The sequence below is a fragment of the Nomia melanderi genome, chromosome 14 (genome assembly GCF_051020985.1).
Source record: "Nomia melanderi isolate GNS246 chromosome 14, iyNomMela1, whole genome shotgun sequence".
NCBI lineage: Eukaryota > Metazoa > Arthropoda > Insecta > Hymenoptera > Halictidae > Nomia > Nomia melanderi.
In genome coordinates, this window is record NC_135012.1 from 1,204,083 (window position 1) to 1,220,538 (window position 16,456).

Consider the following 16,456-nt stretch of genomic DNA (forward strand, 5'->3'; position numbering starts at 1 on the left):
GCGGCACGAATCATCTAAGCCATTGTGTATACACAACAACGCAAATAAGACGTACGAGGTAGATACTTAACCCCTTGCACTCGACAATATTCTTCATTGCAAACATTCATGATTTTCTGTCGAAATATTAACAATATTATTTGCAACATACATAAAGAAACATCTTGCATAAATTATGAGGCAGAATTGTTTTATTTCTATGTTTCCTGTGTTAATACCTTATTCAACATTTCATGTTGAATCTTTTATTTCATAATTCTGCGTTCAATCAAATGGTGACTAAGAGTCCTCTCGAGTGCAAAGGGTTAACCCTCTATAGGTAAAATTACTTTTCATCGCAATAAAAACATGTGTAGTATAAAATTAACAGATATCAAGCTGTAAATGTAAATTAACAATGTATTCAATAGTTTTCATAATTACATTAAACCGAGTGCCTCTCATCACTTTTAAATCACAATGACGAACTTCACGCCACAACGTACGAAACTAAATTAATCAATCACTAAATTTTACGCGTCACTTTGCCATGGAAAATAAAATCAACAAAATGCCACTATATCGTTGTACGATTTCAAAGTGACACAAGCTTAAGGGTTAAAAAGTTGCTTTCTATTTACCTCGATCTGTTTCCACAAGTTCACGGTGTCCTTCCCGGAAACCCGATTTTCCGACCTCGTGGCAGCATTGCCGAAATTGATGAGCGAGAAGAAATTGTTGTCGACATTCCCGTTGGTGTCCGGGCTCTCGACGATCGCGTTGTCGAGAAGCTCGTAATCCAGCGACTTCGAGTCACGGCTGCTACTGACGAACGCCCGGGCGAAGCTGCTTTTGAAGAAATGCTCGAGCGACACGTCGCTTCCAAGAGCGAATTCCACTTTCGAAGCATCGCCCATGATTTCCCGATGAAGGTGTACCCGTCCGCGAAAAAGAGCCCGGTTTTCCAGCCCGAAACGAGGTTAGTTACCTTTCCAGGTGCGCAACCCGGAAACTAGAGAACGAGAAACGAAAAACGCACGATCTCGTGCATCCCGCGAAAAGTTGACAGTACAGCGCCGTCGGTTGACGGTGAAACGATCCCGCGACTTCTCTGTACCGTTCCCGTAGTTTTCACGTGTTTTATCCGGCAAACTAGAATGTCGCGTTTGATCACACTTTGAATGTTGTAGAATAATCTTGTACAAATAGGATGTATATATATCGCGCGTGGTAGTGTTTTATTATAGGATTCGCAGAGTATTCGTTGATCGGGATTATTTGAAATGTTATACCGGAGTGAAAGACTCGACACATCACACACAGTCCGAAACACACAGCACGCCACTGCGTGTCAAACTGACAACGGCTACCGCTCGGATACGTTAAGCCGATGCCCGAGGCCTCGAGCCTTCGCACGGTGAAACACGGAAACCGACTATAGAGAATAGCGTGTTGCACATGCGCCTTTCTACTCGCTACCTTAATTCGTTAGTTCGGACGGAGAATTATTTCATTCTATCTGATGAACGAGACCGCAGATTTGTTTATTTTATTTTTCAGACATTCCTTGGTAATTATAAATAGAATTTGTATTTGTGTTTGTGTTTAATTGAATATTGTATTTGTTTAAAATGTAGCCGTTTGGAAAATTGTAACGTCGGTAGATTTGTCAGTTATTTGGAAGTTTCAGGATATTTATTTATAAATGTTTTTGTGGTTTAATTATCGGTTCGAATATACTAGTAAATGTTCAAGTTTTTAGTATGATCGGTTTTTAAAATTTCATTAATTACTTGTGGTCGGAAGATAATTATATGTTACGACACTTCGTTAAAGTTTATTGTAGCGATTAAATTTTCGGAATGATATGTTTTTTGTTTAATCATATTTTTGATAGAAAATATAAAACTTCAGATTTATGATTTGTAAGCCTGTGACATTGTTCAGCGAAGGAAAAAGATAATATTCTCCTGTCATAGAAATATTTTCTATTTATTTTGTTTAATTATCGGTGTATAGCATTTAATGATAACTGACCATTAGAAGAAAGAAGATTACGGACAGTATCAATAGATGTCGCTGATGTAGCATTCACTAATCAACAATGAAACTTTTCGCACTATATTCTGTTTCATGATTATAGACTTATTTACAAAATTAACGGTGGAGGAAGTGTTTTCGGTGCAAATACAAAGTTTCAATTGAACAGATTTATATTAAAATATGTTAAATATTTCTTTTGTAGAATTCAGTTTGAATATATAGGATACCCTATTCTTATTGATATTAACCTATTGTTGTATCAGTTGATGCTAGAAAATATTGAAAAATTCTAGAAATAAAGAACAATTGAAATTGTACAATGCCGCGATTGCCACTTCATCATGCTGCAGGAAGTTGTCGCGGCAGTTTGATGCCTAAAACGATACGATTAGTTCGTTATGGATGCACGAATAGACCATTCTATCACATTGTTCTAGCGGTGGTAAGTTACGATTGCTTGACTATTTAGTAAATGTAAACTTAAATATATTGTTTATATAAATATAAAATGTATATTTTTATGTGTAGTATATATATATTTTTACACATTATAATTATTTTGTAGTTTTGACTTAATGTAGTAAATGATTTTGTTTTAGACTCAAAGGGAGCAGCACCAAGAACCATTAGAACAACTTGGTTCCTATGACCCTATAGCAAATAAATATAACGAATTCTTAGTTGCTCTAAATTTAGATCGCATACAACATTGGTTGATGCATGGTGTTGGAGTTTCGGAACCAGTTGCTCAGCTCTTCGGACTTGCTGGTATATTTCCAATACATCCCAGAACATACATGTTTGCATGGAGAAATCGAAGAGATGGACCAAAGGCTTCTGAAAACGAAAATTCAGAACCTAATAAAGCTGCAGAGTCAGTTGCTTAACATGTCTATCTTGTTTTAGTTGTATTTTACACAAATCTTGTAAATAATATAGATATACAAATAAAATTATTAGAAAAATATACATTTGATTAATTATATATAATAGAAGGAACAAGACTCTAGTGATTGTAATTGTATACAGAAATAAGAAATATTTTCATTTTTGGTAAATTTTATTTATATGGTTTGTAATTATATTTTAAGTAAACAATGTTGGAAACTCTCGTGAAATGAAAATGAAAAAAAAAAGATAATTTCCCCAGGTGAGGCTCGAACTCACAACCCCGGCATTGCTCATGGATATACTGTCTTATAAGTACCGTGCGCTAACCGATTGCGCCACTGGGGAGTTGTAGTTTCCCTTTTCTTATTCAATTATATAAGGGAAAATATGAAAACTATTCATAAAAATAATTAATATGTGTAAAATTTTTCTTTTTATATGTTATTAAGGAAAATAATTCAATAATAAGGTTGCTTTTTATAGTTTATACTTCTAAATGTAACCTATAACATTATCTACAGTTAAAGTGTACCTACATAATTTTTAATGCATTGGTATCTGTATCATAATAATTATGAATATTTTTGTGTATATTTTCAAGTTAATGTGAAGACACAAGTAGTAGTTAAGCTCAAATGAAACAAATCTTTATTAGTACTTTATTGTAACAGTGACCATACACTTGGATACAATTAAATTTATACATTTAGGAGCTTCTATTTATTTCTTATTATTATTACAATCTTTGTCCTTTGGTATCTTGCACTATATCATTTTTATTTTTATTTTCATATAAGTCAACTGCATTACACAATTTTTGCCATAAATGTACAAGTTCATTGTCTGCAATAGACTTTTCACAAAAGTTTGTTAACAAATTTTGGTTTTCATTTGTAAAGTTAATACCTGAAAGGAATAAGAAATAAGTATGCAAAATGAAGGATATAGTTCACAGTTAATACCTTCTGATGTAGGGTAAATATTAAAGAAGTGTCCACTTTGCCAAGTTTGTTCTAAAAATAATAGTGACCACTGAAACTGTAAGTAAATTTGTTTAACATTTTCAGGAGAATGTATGAACACTGTTATGCCTCCATTTTTATCCCTACATGGTTTATATGTTGCATATTTTATCTTTTTCAATCGTGCTAATATCTTTCTTCTTGATTCACTTTGTGTACTATATTGTGAAATTGCTAAAAAAAATTAAAAAAAATAAACATGGCATTTTGCTGGTAACTACACAAATATACTATAGAAGTTATAAAATACCAGACATTAAAAGTGCAAAATTTTTCAGTCTACTGATGTTTTGTACCCATGATTGAATTTCCAATAAATAGCAATTATTAAGTCCTATAAAATGACATGTGATATTTTGAATTTCAAATTCATTTTCTCCCTAAAACGGAAATAATATATTTCTTTTCTGTCTATTGAACATTGTAGTTATTTTATAAATATACCTCTATCTTCACTGTTAGCTCTAAGATACATTGCAGAGCCGATGTTATCATTTCAGCAATATATTTATAAATGTTATTATTTAACCATTCCCTATCTATGTTTTCAAATCTTATACCCATAACTTCACAAGTTACTTCGCAAAATGTATGTTTAACATGTTCATGTAATTTATTCTCTTTAATCTTAACATTTCTTAGAGTGTTTGATTCTCTGAAATAAAATTAATACCAATAATTATATTATCCTCATTTTTACAATTAGAAAAACTGATATATTAAATTGATATTAATAAGATACAATTCTGTAGTAGAGAAGCATTTTTGACCATCTATTTCTTGTTGTTTTAATTTTGCAACCAAATCATTTGCCTCCTTAAGTAATTTTGTTTTTAAATTTCTTAATTTAATTAACTCCTGATCCTCCATCATTGCTGAAATGCTACAATGCATAAATTATAAAAAATTTGATTTTTATTATATGTATTAGAATTAATAGTTCTTTTACAAATTACTTGACAGAATACGAGTTTGTTATAATTAACAAACAACTGATTTGACTAAAACGTGTTTAACTGATATATCTATAACAACGCAAGTGCAGTTGCTTATAACGATAACTTAAGTTTACTATTATGGTATGAATATAACCTCAAATCTGTAACATCACTATCGTTTATGTCAGTAAGCACGTATATAATCCATACATCATTTTTAGCTTTAAGTAAATAAGCTATATGATATTTATTTCTTTTTAAGTGTAAGCAACATTGTTTATGAATATATATCTGTCAATCAGATAATCACATAGCAATTTATATTATTTGCTTTTAAAATTTCATATACTACTCAAGGAAAATGTCTCAGATATATTTAGTACCTTGAATAACGAGAAAATAAAAGAATATTATTTTCTAAATACTAGTATTATAAAAATTATATGTATTTTAATACAATGGATGATGAAACATTAAATAGGTAAGAGTATTTCAAATTATAATATTGTAGTATATATAATTTCTGTTACAATATGATATTTGTTGAAATAAATTTAATGATCTACCACATAAGATTATTTGGTATTGTAAAATGTTATAAATTGTTTAACTGCATGATTTTTTAAGCATTAAATAAGCCTTTGTCATTGATTGATAACTATCAGACTATATAGTATAAACAAAATCCAAAGCTTTTATGTCTTCTGAAGTTTTCCTTACAACGTGACTTACAAAAATATAATTTGTACTACATGATTTAGTTATTCTGTATAATGATAATAAGAAAAATTATTTTATGTATAGACTAGCAGTTGAGGCTATATTAAAAGAAGCCAAGCTTGGAGCACAAAGGGCTGAGATAATGGGTCCAAGTGGGTGGATGAAACCAAAGGAATCTATTAATAAAAGATTTCTTCACTCTACTTTATGTAATGCTGTTCTTTCGAATAAATACCGTACAAGAAGAAAAGAGAAAGCTAAAGATAAACAATTGCATAAACAAGAAAATACTGTAACATAATTAGTATTGTAAACATTAAACATTTATTTTTAAGTATAAAAAAATTGTATTATATAATATTTTATTTTATTTTGTTCGAGAATTAAATTAATTTCACTTCCTGTATGTGAAATCTTCAATGTAATGTATTTACATAATAAAAAAAATTTAGAATCAAAGATATTCATTTAAATGGCTTAACTACAAACCTGCTAACAATTTTATAATGTAAACACATGTAAGAAATGTTAATGGTAAAAAATAAATCCTACATTAAGTAAAAATGAAATATATACTTAATACAAACATTGTTTTATTGTAACATTCTTGTGTACATAAAAATTGTTATTAATGCATTCTATAATTTAAAAATCCAAAATACATTTTAATAAAATATCGTACTGCTGTACCTTATGTAAATATTTTTCCATATCAGAATACAAATAAGTTAATAAAATTAAGAAACAGGTCACATTATAATTTTACGTATGTAATTATTATAAATTTTAATATGAGTCAAGTTGTTATATTTTTTCAAATCAAGTGTACTAATGAAGTATTATATTTCAAGCGAAAAACAAATTTAAAAATTCGAAATGATTTTTCTATTGTATCGTGAAGTAAAATGGTATTATTAAAAAACTAGTTTTCTTTATTGTTATTAACAATTCGGATATCACGTGTTGAAATGGCGTTTTCGGCACTTACCACCAGAGTACTTAAGATCCTTCCTTCTTTTGCACCGCCATCAGCATACTTGTAGCGTTGTTACTGCATTTTCTAAGCGTGGAAAAATAGTTAACTGAAAGTAACGTTAATTTATTCCTGAAATCATGGCACAAACAATTAAGGGGCTCTGTAGAGTCAATTTCTGTCTTGCAAAAAATGTGTTCTTTAAAAATAATCCGTTTAATGGTATGTAATCTTACTAACCTAAAATATTGTATTTCATTTCAAATCAATAATGTATTGATAGTGTAAATAGGATTATATAATTTATAATTTTGTATCTCATTGTTTGCTTTTGTTTTTTAATACATAATGAATCCTTTTTTTGTTGTGTTAGCTCGTGTTCGGTTTCTGTATACGGACAGGGCTATAGGTATAACAGCATACGAACAGGCAAGAAAAATGTTCTTAACTCAATTTTCGTCAGTATCAGAAATATTCCGTGCTAAAATGTTGGAAGTTTGTAAGACACCAAGCTCAACGATTTTTACTGAAGATATGAAAGCAATGGTGCATTTAATTAATAACAATGAAGAAGACATACAATTAGTAGAAGCAATGCTGCAAAAATACCGTGAAACCAACAGGGACATGCAGTTTGGTACATATGTGTTTGGTCCAGTCGTAATGAGAATGTATACATATTTACAAGAACCAAGGAGAGCTTATGAGTCATTTAATAACCTTTTTGAAACATCATTCTATAAACAAATGACAACAGTTCAAGTTTTGCTTAATCTCTTGTACAAGTATGAAATGTATCAAGAAATTAAAGTCGTATATGAAAAAATTTCAAGTACAGATTCTTGGAAAGGTATGGCTAACCGTTGTATGTTTGACCTGATGGCTGGATGTTATAAAGAGGTAAGAATATTACCTCTTATATTATTTGTATTTATCCATGTATTACTTATACTTATTTATTATTTCAGAATACCAAAGAATCATTAGATTATGGAGCTGCGAAGTGGAAGGAATTGATGCACCAGGGAATTAAGCCAAGTGCTAGGGGTACTTCACTTTTAGCATATTTAGCGATAAACCAAAATTCTCCTGAATTAGCTTTAGAAACACTGTGTGCGATACAGAATCAGAAGCTTGCCAGTGTTGTAAGTCTAAAGTGTCTTGCTTGCACATATTTGAAGAGATATGTCAATTTAATTACTCTGATAAAACCCATAGTGTTTAATGATCAGATAGTAATGAGGCGCAATTTCTTTAAAGAAGTGGTATGTGAAATTAATCTTTCTAGACCTAAAGAGTAATTTGTAAGATTAACAGTATTGATAATGTTCAACTAAACTTGACATTTTTTTGTCAGCTATTCAGAATAGAACAGTTTATTTTATCTAATCCGTCAGAAGGATCTGAGGATACATTGAAGTTAATAAATGATATCAAAACAGCGGGCAAGATTATAGAAACTGTAAGTTAGTTTTAAAAGAACTTAAGAAATACTAGAATATTTTGATTAGTACATACTTTTTCATTTCTTCCGTTTTTAGACAACTTTAGAGGATGTTTTATTAAGACCCTATGATACCGTACTACCAAGTGATCAATTTAAGAATGAATCAATACATAGAAACAATCATGAACAGAGAAAGCATTACAATGAAGTGGGGCAATATGCGCGTAGGAAGTTTTTGTAATGTATTATGTATTAAGACTTTTGTAACAGTTATATGTATTAAAATTATAATTAATTATACTAAGTGTTAGTGTATTAGAATGAATATATCTTTCATTGTACACTAATATAAATTGAGTAAAATATATCCTACATATACTTGTTTTTTATATATAACAAAATACTTGTAATTAGTATTACTATGCAAAGAAGACAAACGTGCAAGAGAAATTAAAAATATATTAAAAATTAAGATTTTTGTATTTAGTGTACGTTCATGTAAATATTGCTATTCAATAAGTACACTATTACACGGGAGAGATCATTACTTTAAGTTATTAAATGCATTGCGTTTTTATTTTAACCAATTTTATCGAATCTAGATACATTTCGAACTTTGATTTGTATATATTTATTGCATTGCATACTACGCGAATAGTTTTATTACAATCAATGAAGACCTAATTGCCTTTTCATTTATGAAATTGAAATTTGCCCGAGTTCTATACAATATACAAAATATATCTATTACACATTAAGTGGTGATACTCGTTAACAAGAGGTAAAACCAGCGACACAGTTGCGGCAGGATTTCCGAATCTGAAAATTCAAAGGCTCCAATAATTTTCAAACAGTAATCTCTTCCCACATTAAACCCCATATTTTTTCATCGATCGAGATCACAGAGACTCTAAAGGCTATTCGAAGTCAGCTACAAAACTCAACCGATCCCAATAGTTGCGCACATAATTCAGAGTGATTCTCCCAAACAAGATTCGATCAACCACGTTATTGATCGATCAGTGAAAAAAAGAACCTGCTTCCCCCCTAAAATCACTCAGAATCAAATTCGTCCGCGATCAACGGATCTCCTAAATATGACGTAACCCGTGTGTCGGAATTAAAAGAATACACCGTGTACCATGTCCAAGTATGGCAGCGGTTCACTCGATGGTCAAGAAGGATATAATTCAAATGTACATGCATGTGTGTATACATAAGTGAAAGAGGGTGTATGTATGTGACCACAGCAAGGGGGCGGGGGGCGGGGGGAGGGAGAGCGGAAAGAGAAGCTTGCAGGGATCGTACGGTTACGGTGAAAATCGCGATATTTGTAAGCAAAAGGTAAATCGGGGGGTAGGTGGGATACGATAGGAGTGTCGGGACGCTAGGCGGCCGGTGGTAACCTAACGAAACGAAGGAAGAAAAGGACGAATCGCGGAAGGTTTATTGGGGGTGGGGAGCCCGGGGCGCGGAATGACGTCATGTTCCTAAAGCGACGCGGCAACGCTGAGCGTCTGCGTGGGTCGGCGGGTTGTCTGGGCAAGGATCAATAGCGTGCCAGCAACCAGGTAGTAGGTGTGAGTGTATGTAGGTTTCTGAACGGTGGCAGTCCAGGAGACGAACCTTCCGAGGCAGGACACTTGACGAGTCGAGTTCAGCTCCAGTGTCGTACCGGAGAGCGCCATGCCAGTATCACCGCACGACGGAACCCTCATTGCCTAGGATTATCAGCTTCTCCAGGTAACAAAATATAACCTCCTGTTTCCCGTGACTTGCGGCCCCCCTCTTCCCCTCCGGCGGGCTCCCACCCCTAGCCGATTCACGAAGAAACGTACCACCGACCGATTTCACGGGGACCCGTTGAACGCGCATCAACGATATTCGAATGGGCCACCACCCACGTATCGTGCTCGGATATGTGCTCGATCTCGGACCGATGGTGCACGGGCCTTGTTCGCGGCACGGCCGAATCGCTTGACCGTTGCCCATCGTGCGAAATCGAGTTTCGCGATCGATCGTGGCCCGCTCGGATGCCTTGAAATAGATGGGCAGTCTCTCGGTTCCTCGTCGAGAAAAGCGGTTCAGACATCGGTGGAAAACGGGAACAGAGAATCGATAGTCGCTGGGAACTGGGGGAATAGAACGTAATCGAGGAATCGGTTGTTGGTCGGGCACCTCGGATCCGGCGGTTAGGGTACACGGGAGATCGTCGAACGAGACCAAGTGAGGTATAGAGTACGTGCGCAGTGGGGGAGATTGTATGTAACGAGGGATACGGGTCCCCAGGCTTCCGCATGAGACTTGGTTACCCAGTTGTTCGGATAGATCTACTCGCACACTTTTCTTCCCCTTTTGACCGTTTCTAGGGGAATTTGTTGATGCCTCCTGGATCGCACACGTACGGTCCGGGGGTGTATCGACGGGCATCGTGCCGCGAACGTTATCTTAATGTTCGATTAACCCTTTGCACTCGGAAGCTTTTCGTTAGAAATATTCAACACTTTACTATGAGACATAGACGGCACTATTTGAAACGAAGTAACGAGTACGTAATTAAGAAACAAAGCTGTTTTATATAAATGTTTCGCATATTGATGGATTATACGAAATTTAATATTATATGTAACACTGTGTAATATTGTTACATTGAATCAAATGGTGACTGAGAGACCTCTCGAGTGCAAAGGTTAATACACGAGAACGTAACGTTTGTAATATGTCAAGAAACATCGCGAGGATTTAGAGTATAATTGGGATACCATTTATCGTGTCGGTGTTTGTGTAATCGAGCAGGGAAGCTAATTAACGTTGATCATGACATAGTGCCTATACACAAGGTGTACGAATATTTTGGTCTCAAGGAACAGAAATACTCGTACTCCATTATTAATCGTACTCGTATACTCTTGTGTACGTGCGTACGTAGACTTCACCGGTGACTAAAACCGAATTGATTATTTTATTCATGTTCGTTTGCAATGCACTAGTAGTATTTCTTCGCTTTTTATCAACGGTGTATTCCGCTTCGAGGAATATTTACGAGCAACGGATTGGCGGAATGGTTCCAGAGCATCCGCAGCCATTTCGACCCCCTCCCCTCCCGGGTCGCCCACGGAACGATTTGAAATGTTGTTTACCGCACCGGATAAAACGATAATTTAGTTCCGAGGAAATTAGGAACGGTCTGCTCGCGCACATGTAGCCAACGGTACAAATTCAGCGGTATTTCGCTTGATTAAAATTAATGGCAGATGCCGCGTTAGAGTGGGAGGGCCGGAGGGTCGGCCGGGGGAGGGTAGGCGCGGGTGGACGGGCGAAAGCAATTACTTAAAAACACGTTTGTACATCGAGGATTTGTTTGCTGAAGAAATTTGTTCGCCCTTTGCTTGAGCACTCTCGAGGAATCGGAACACAAACACGGGCCACCCACGTATACTACACCACCAACACTGACCTAATTCGTGGCACTGTCCGGACGCAGCCAATCATTCGCCCTTCGCGTCCTCTCAGCGCTGTGTTGGCGTCTCGCGCACAGATTCGCACCCTATATCTCTGGTAAACTGGAAATCACCGAAATTAGTAGAATAAAGTATGCTGAGGCGGACGAGGAAGTTGTTTCTCCTAGCCACCGTTTCGCGAGTATATTTTTTCAACGAACGAACGAAGGTATTTCCAATGTTTCTCTCAGCTGGTTTTTCAACTGACGTTAGACTTAATTGTTGTAGTCAAATGAAATCGAAACGGTCACCGAACGAGAAAACATTTCCTCGACATTTCTGCGAGAAACTATAAAACGAATCCTTTGTAGTTCTAGCGTTAAGTTCTGCAGCATCCCCTATATCGGTTAAAAATCTGTTCCTACAGCTTATTACTCAAGTAACTAAAACCTTTCCAATCGACTTCAACACTCTCCGAAACAACGTAATTACGGAGACGACCAATTGAACCATTCCGAGCACGATAGATTGATTTGTTAGATAAAGTTTCGCCATAAATAACTAGCTTCTGTGGTGTACAACTATTACCAGGTCGTACGAAAACCGAAGAACGTATTCTTCGCTAACACCATTGCATCCCATAGCCGACCCTTAGCAACCAAGGTATTCGAACCTCAGTATTACAGCATTCCAACTGTCATACTTTCCGAGCACAAATCGTTATCAAGCTAACCTCACAGACCGAAAATCCAAAACAACTTCGTGAAACTTCCACGAGGACGTAGCAAACCGTGTAGAACAAGCTATGCAAACGACCAGCAGGTCGCCTAAGGGTTAATAAAAAAGATGCTAATTTCTCGAGTGAAACGGGACGTATTTACGCGGCGACCCGATAATTACTCGTCAACCGGGCTGGACCGACGAACCGACGTCGATCTTTCGAAGACCGTCGAAGCGGACGGGCGTAGGATCGGGAAAGTTGGTTAATCGCGCCCACGCGACGCGTTTGCCAGCCGCTTGCAACTCCGTTCGAGACGCGACGCGGCGCGTCACGTTATTAATTATTAAGTCAAACGGTCTCATTTGAATAATTAACAAAGGGAATCCTCCCCGTCGGCCGTGGCCGCCCTCGCTGTCGCTGTTTATCGAGCGCCGGCGCGGCCCGATTCACGGGGAGTCAAACGAAATCTCTGGCTCTCATTAGTAACGCTCCAGTTTCGTTTTCCGATTGATAATCCGCGGACCCCCGCGGATAACAAGCGTTAACCGCGAGCCCGCGGCTCCGACAGATGATTTTTTAGGGGAGCGGCGAGGAATTCTTCACGCGTCCACGCCGGTGCATTGTGCGTTCTGGCCGCGAGCGCGGCAAATGGAACAGGTCAACGCATCGCCGACTGTATCTGGAGCCTGGATACGCGCGTTCGTCGAACGGCTTTTGTTTTTTCATCCCCGTCTCCGCCCTGCGCCGCGCCCGTCGCTTTCAAAGAGAATAAAATAATAACGCGGCGGAAATATCCTCTTTCCGAGCGGGAAAGTTTCGCGGGAGAAATGTTTACGGGCATTATGCAAATTCAACGAACTCATCCCCTAGCCCCGCCGGGCATCCCCTTTGTCGCCGCGCCGAGGAAAAATTAGTTCGAGCTTTAAATACCGCTCGGGTCACCGAGCTTCTTCGTCGCGTTTCAACAGTTCGACGTTATGTTTCGGGTTACGTGCTTACGAGGAATTCTTCGTCGGATGATGGGGTTTGAGGATGGAACGTTGCGATTTGCGAAGGTCGAGTTTCGATATTTCAATCCGAATTGAAACTTTGTAATATTATTTTAGAAATATCAATTTTACTAGGTGCATCGAATCAGTATCAATTGATTTCTCGTGATATCTTAGTATTTATGTAACAAAGAATAATCGTAGTCTGAAGTTTTGAGTAAACTCTCTCGATACATCTCGCGTCGACAGAATTCAACGAAATTCAATGAGATTCAGTTCGTTGAAACCAGGAGGTTCATTTTTAAATCCGAATTAAGAACTGTGTCAACCGAATTCGAGCGGCGCAGGCGGCGGACGTGTTAATTGTTCGGCGCGGCGTTAAATATGTGGCGATAGCTTCAAGCAGGACGATTCGGATCTGTTTGCCTTGTCGCGTGCGTTATTGACTTTGTGCTCGTATCGCCGGGCGCCTGGATACATCGGTCAAACGTGATTCCATGCGGCTCGTCGCTCGGAATCGCGGGGAAGATTTTTATCGGGACATTTATAATTAAGTTAGCTCTGCGGTACCTTGCTCGAGCAGCTTCCGCTTGCACATACAGGTTCGCCGCCAGCATCGTATGGCAAACAGAGTCCTCGCAGCTCGCGACTTGAACGCTTTGACTGACGTATCGTCCGCGTGTCACGTATCTTTCAACGTTCGCCGAAAATCAACATTCATATCGGGACGTTTAATGAATTTTTGGCCGAGGTCCACGGGCCGCGAGAACGCGCGGAACGGACGAGGATCGCTGGCGAGCGCAGTTTTCGTTTCATTAACGAGAGTGCGAGACACGGGATCGGGAAAAATGCATCGCGAATAGACGGAAGTGTATGCGGATACACTTAACACTGGCTTCACGGAGATTTATTGTACGATTTGTTCCATTGTTCCTGGGAAATTCAGAGTTGCGAGTTTTGTAACGACGCGAGTACACTTGTTAACATTATCTATGTTACTGACGCAACTGTTTTCAGCTTGTTGGAACTGATTTAATGATATCAATTCTTTCTAATCGAGAAGAGACTCAAAGTCGCTATTTGATTCAACGCAACACAATTATAAAATTCGAATAACTGAAAAGAATATCATTTATTCCATTCAAACTTACAAAGATCAGAAGATATCATGATATGGACGTAGCATTGGCTTCCGAGCGGCTCGAATATAGTTGGGAATTAATAAAACCGAGCAGAATATTGGCAGAAGCCGTTCGATAACGACGATTGAAGATCAATCAGAGATTAATTCACGTCGAGCTGCCAAAAAGCGCGGAAACGCGTTCCGGGGCGGTGAGCGTTCACAGACCGCCATTGTGTCATGATCGGTCGTCGTTCCCCGTCTAATTTCGTTCGCGGCCGCTGAAAAACGATAGTCCCGTGTCACATTTTCTCGTTGTTTACGACTGGACAATTGGAATTCCTCGGCGAGCATTTGTTCCCTCGTGCTTTTGGCTTCGCGTCAAACACGCGGGCCCGACGATTTTCCGCGAAAGCTCGGTTCGATTTCGAACGTTGCGTGATCGCGATGTCACCGCGACGGATTAACGGATATTTATAAAGTCGCCGCGATCTCAGTTTCCACCGGGTCGCCGAGGAAAACTGATAACGTGCGTGCCGTTCCGTTTCGTTCCGTTCGATGTCTATCCCGCTTCGATAAACACGCGCGATTGGATCCTGTCGAGCCCGGGCAAACGTTGCGAAATTGTTTCCCATAGTTTCAATCATTCTTCTTTTGTATACTTTTTTTCCGTTTTTTCTTTCGCTCCGCTTTATTTCCGCCTGTTTGAGCTGCGCGCGAACTGCAACTGACTTGTAGTTAGAATTGTCCTCGGCTCGTTCCTAGAGAATTCGTCTCTTGGGAGAGTTGACATTTTTATTTTTGTATTTCTCGGTGATCGAGATAGATCTGGCTCTTCTTTCGTAACATCGACGAAGTCGAAATGTGTTTCTTCTTCTTTTGGAAGTTTCATTTTAGCTTGTTCCTAATTTTATTAATAGTTCTCGTATACAGGTAACATTCTTTTGTAATAGTTTCATAAAATATCTTGTCTTTTATTTCACTTATATTTGATTGAACTGTACGGATTGTACTAGAATGGACGGGTTAATATATAAAGTATAAGATAAAAATGATCAAATTCCACGAACAGTTTTATAATAATAATAAAGTATGAATAGTTCGTCGGTTGTCTCGTTTGCGCGTAACGCAAACGGGCACACCATCGCTCGAATAATACATAACGAATGAAAATTCGATACGCGAATCCTGTTTATTATTAAAACAGCTTTTATTTATTAATTACAGGCTGCCGCAATGTGGCCTGGAGTATTGAAGTTACTGCTGTTACTGGTGTTAATAACAGTCCTGCTACATCCATCAAGGTACGTTCTCTCTTTTTCTCTCTATCCCCTGAAATTATTCGTTTTACCAGAACGCCCGCGACTACTTTGTCCCAACATTGTTCAGTGATAAATAAAATTCATTGACAACCTACGAGCAGCTCGCTTTACGAACCTATTCGAGGACATTGTTAGTTTCGACCCTTTCAGCACAGTAATTGCAAGTCTCGCATGGAATTTTCGTGTTTCAATTCGTTTAGGGAAAATGATTGAATTAAATGGAGATCTATTATTCCCTTCGATGCGTGTTAACATAATATTCAACCGCGTTTATTGCCGTGACGAACGGCAATTGAGACGAAACTCTTGTTCTACATTCCCGACATAGTGTTTCGCATTGAACCAGCATTGTTCGTCTCACAGCTTAAATAGATGGTAGGCTGAAGTTGTCTAACGCGAGGCCTCGCTCAATATGAGGCACGAGCTTATCTCTATCACAGTTTATCTCCGTTATGGCATTCTTGAGTTACGTCGTCGGAAATATCAGTCGGCTTATCGTTTGACCGATAACAGTGCAGGAGGAAGGTACATATTCTGAAGCAGAAAGGTCGTAACGGAGAAAAACTCTGATACACAAGATACGAAACACGAAGCTTCAAATATTTAACGTGTTAATCGTTCAGGATTCGTTAAAGTTCGTTTAGTAGCAATAACAATTACAACCGTCAACGAATCTTTTATAAATAACGTAACAATCTTTCTCCAAGGTTTTCTTTAAAAATTATTACATTCCTTTCATTACCCAGATAATAGACGCTTTAATAAAAATCTTCTAAATAGATAGCTACAATTTTTCCAAGAAACAAATCTCAAGTTAGACAATCTCACGATTATTTTTACATATCTTCCTC

The 16,456-nt window shown here is 37.4% G+C and overlaps 5 protein-coding genes and 1 non-coding gene across 20 annotated transcripts in view; 3 read left to right on the forward strand and 3 right to left on the reverse strand.

Moving 5' to 3' along the window:
- The window catches only part of LOC116428567 (uncharacterized), a 33,348-nt gene extending 31,947 nt beyond the window's left edge, over nucleotides 1–1,401 (reverse strand). The window contains exon 1 of the mRNA XM_031980356.2: nucleotides 621–1,401. Within this exon, the coding sequence (XP_031836216.2) occupies nucleotides 621–896 (276 nt within the window). The 5' untranslated portion in view covers nucleotides 897–1,401. The remainder of the gene's footprint in view (nucleotides 1–620) is intronic.
- A 656-nt stretch (nucleotides 1,402–2,057) lies between these two features.
- Nucleotides 2,058–2,989, forward strand: mRpS16 (mitochondrial ribosomal protein S16). Its single transcript, XM_031980410.2, has 2 exons — nucleotides 2,058–2,464; nucleotides 2,622–2,989. Exons 1-2 carry the CDS (start codon nucleotides 2,342–2,344, stop codon nucleotides 2,907–2,909), a joined length of 411 nt encoding a protein of 136 aa, XP_031836270.1. The 5' UTR covers nucleotides 2,058–2,341; the 3' UTR covers nucleotides 2,910–2,989.
- A 175-nt stretch (nucleotides 2,990–3,164) lies between these two features.
- Nucleotides 3,165–3,258, reverse strand: TRNAI-UAU (transfer RNA isoleucine (anticodon UAU)). The gene is made up of 2 exons: nucleotides 3,221–3,258; nucleotides 3,165–3,200 (listed from the first exon to the last, which is right to left on the reverse strand). It is a non-coding gene; the product is annotated as a tRNA-Ile (tRNA).
- A 302-nt stretch (nucleotides 3,259–3,560) lies between these two features.
- On the reverse strand, nucleotides 3,561–6,400 carry LOC116428720 (uncharacterized). Of its 6 annotated transcripts, none has more exons than XM_076373690.1 (6): nucleotides 6,083–6,221; nucleotides 4,678–4,818; nucleotides 4,380–4,590; nucleotides 4,186–4,315; nucleotides 3,876–4,109; nucleotides 3,561–3,819 (listed from the first exon to the last, which is right to left on the reverse strand). In XM_076373690.1, the coding sequence occupies exons 1-6, from the start codon at nucleotides 6,109–6,111 to the stop codon at nucleotides 3,650–3,652; spliced, it is 915 nt and encodes a 304-aa protein (XP_076229805.1). In that variant the 5' UTR covers nucleotides 6,112–6,221; the 3' UTR covers nucleotides 3,561–3,649. The 6 variants fall into 6 exon arrangements, with proteins under 6 accessions (XP_076229805.1, XP_076229806.1, XP_031836592.1 ...); XM_076373691.1 differs by having other exon boundaries at nucleotides 6,181–6,197; XM_031980732.2 differs by lacking the exon at nucleotides 6,083–6,221 and adding an exon at nucleotides 5,440–5,593.
- Nucleotides 6,401–6,579: 179 nt separating this feature from the next.
- LOC116428712 (pentatricopeptide repeat-containing protein 2, mitochondrial) lies at nucleotides 6,580–8,485 on the forward strand. Its single transcript, XM_031980720.2, has 5 exons — nucleotides 6,580–6,788; nucleotides 6,940–7,466; nucleotides 7,535–7,831; nucleotides 7,924–8,028; nucleotides 8,108–8,485. Exons 1-5 carry the CDS (start codon nucleotides 6,707–6,709, stop codon nucleotides 8,252–8,254), a joined length of 1,158 nt encoding a protein of 385 aa, XP_031836580.1. The 5' UTR covers nucleotides 6,580–6,706; the 3' UTR covers nucleotides 8,255–8,485.
- Nucleotides 8,486–9,564: 1,079 nt separating this feature from the next.
- The window catches only part of GluClalpha (glycine receptor alpha 1), a 55,898-nt gene continuing 49,006 nt past the window's right edge, over nucleotides 9,565–16,456 (forward strand). For 4 of the 10 annotated variants that reach the window (XM_031981014.2, XM_031981057.2, XM_031981023.2 and 1 more), the window contains exons 1-2: nucleotides 9,565–9,756; nucleotides 15,511–15,587. In XM_031981014.2, the coding sequence (XP_031836874.1) occupies nucleotides 15,520–15,587 (68 nt within the window). In that variant the 5' untranslated portion in view covers nucleotides 9,565–9,756; nucleotides 15,511–15,519. The other 6 variants (XM_031981006.2, XM_031981047.2, XM_031981032.2 and 3 more) reach the window with 4 other exon arrangements.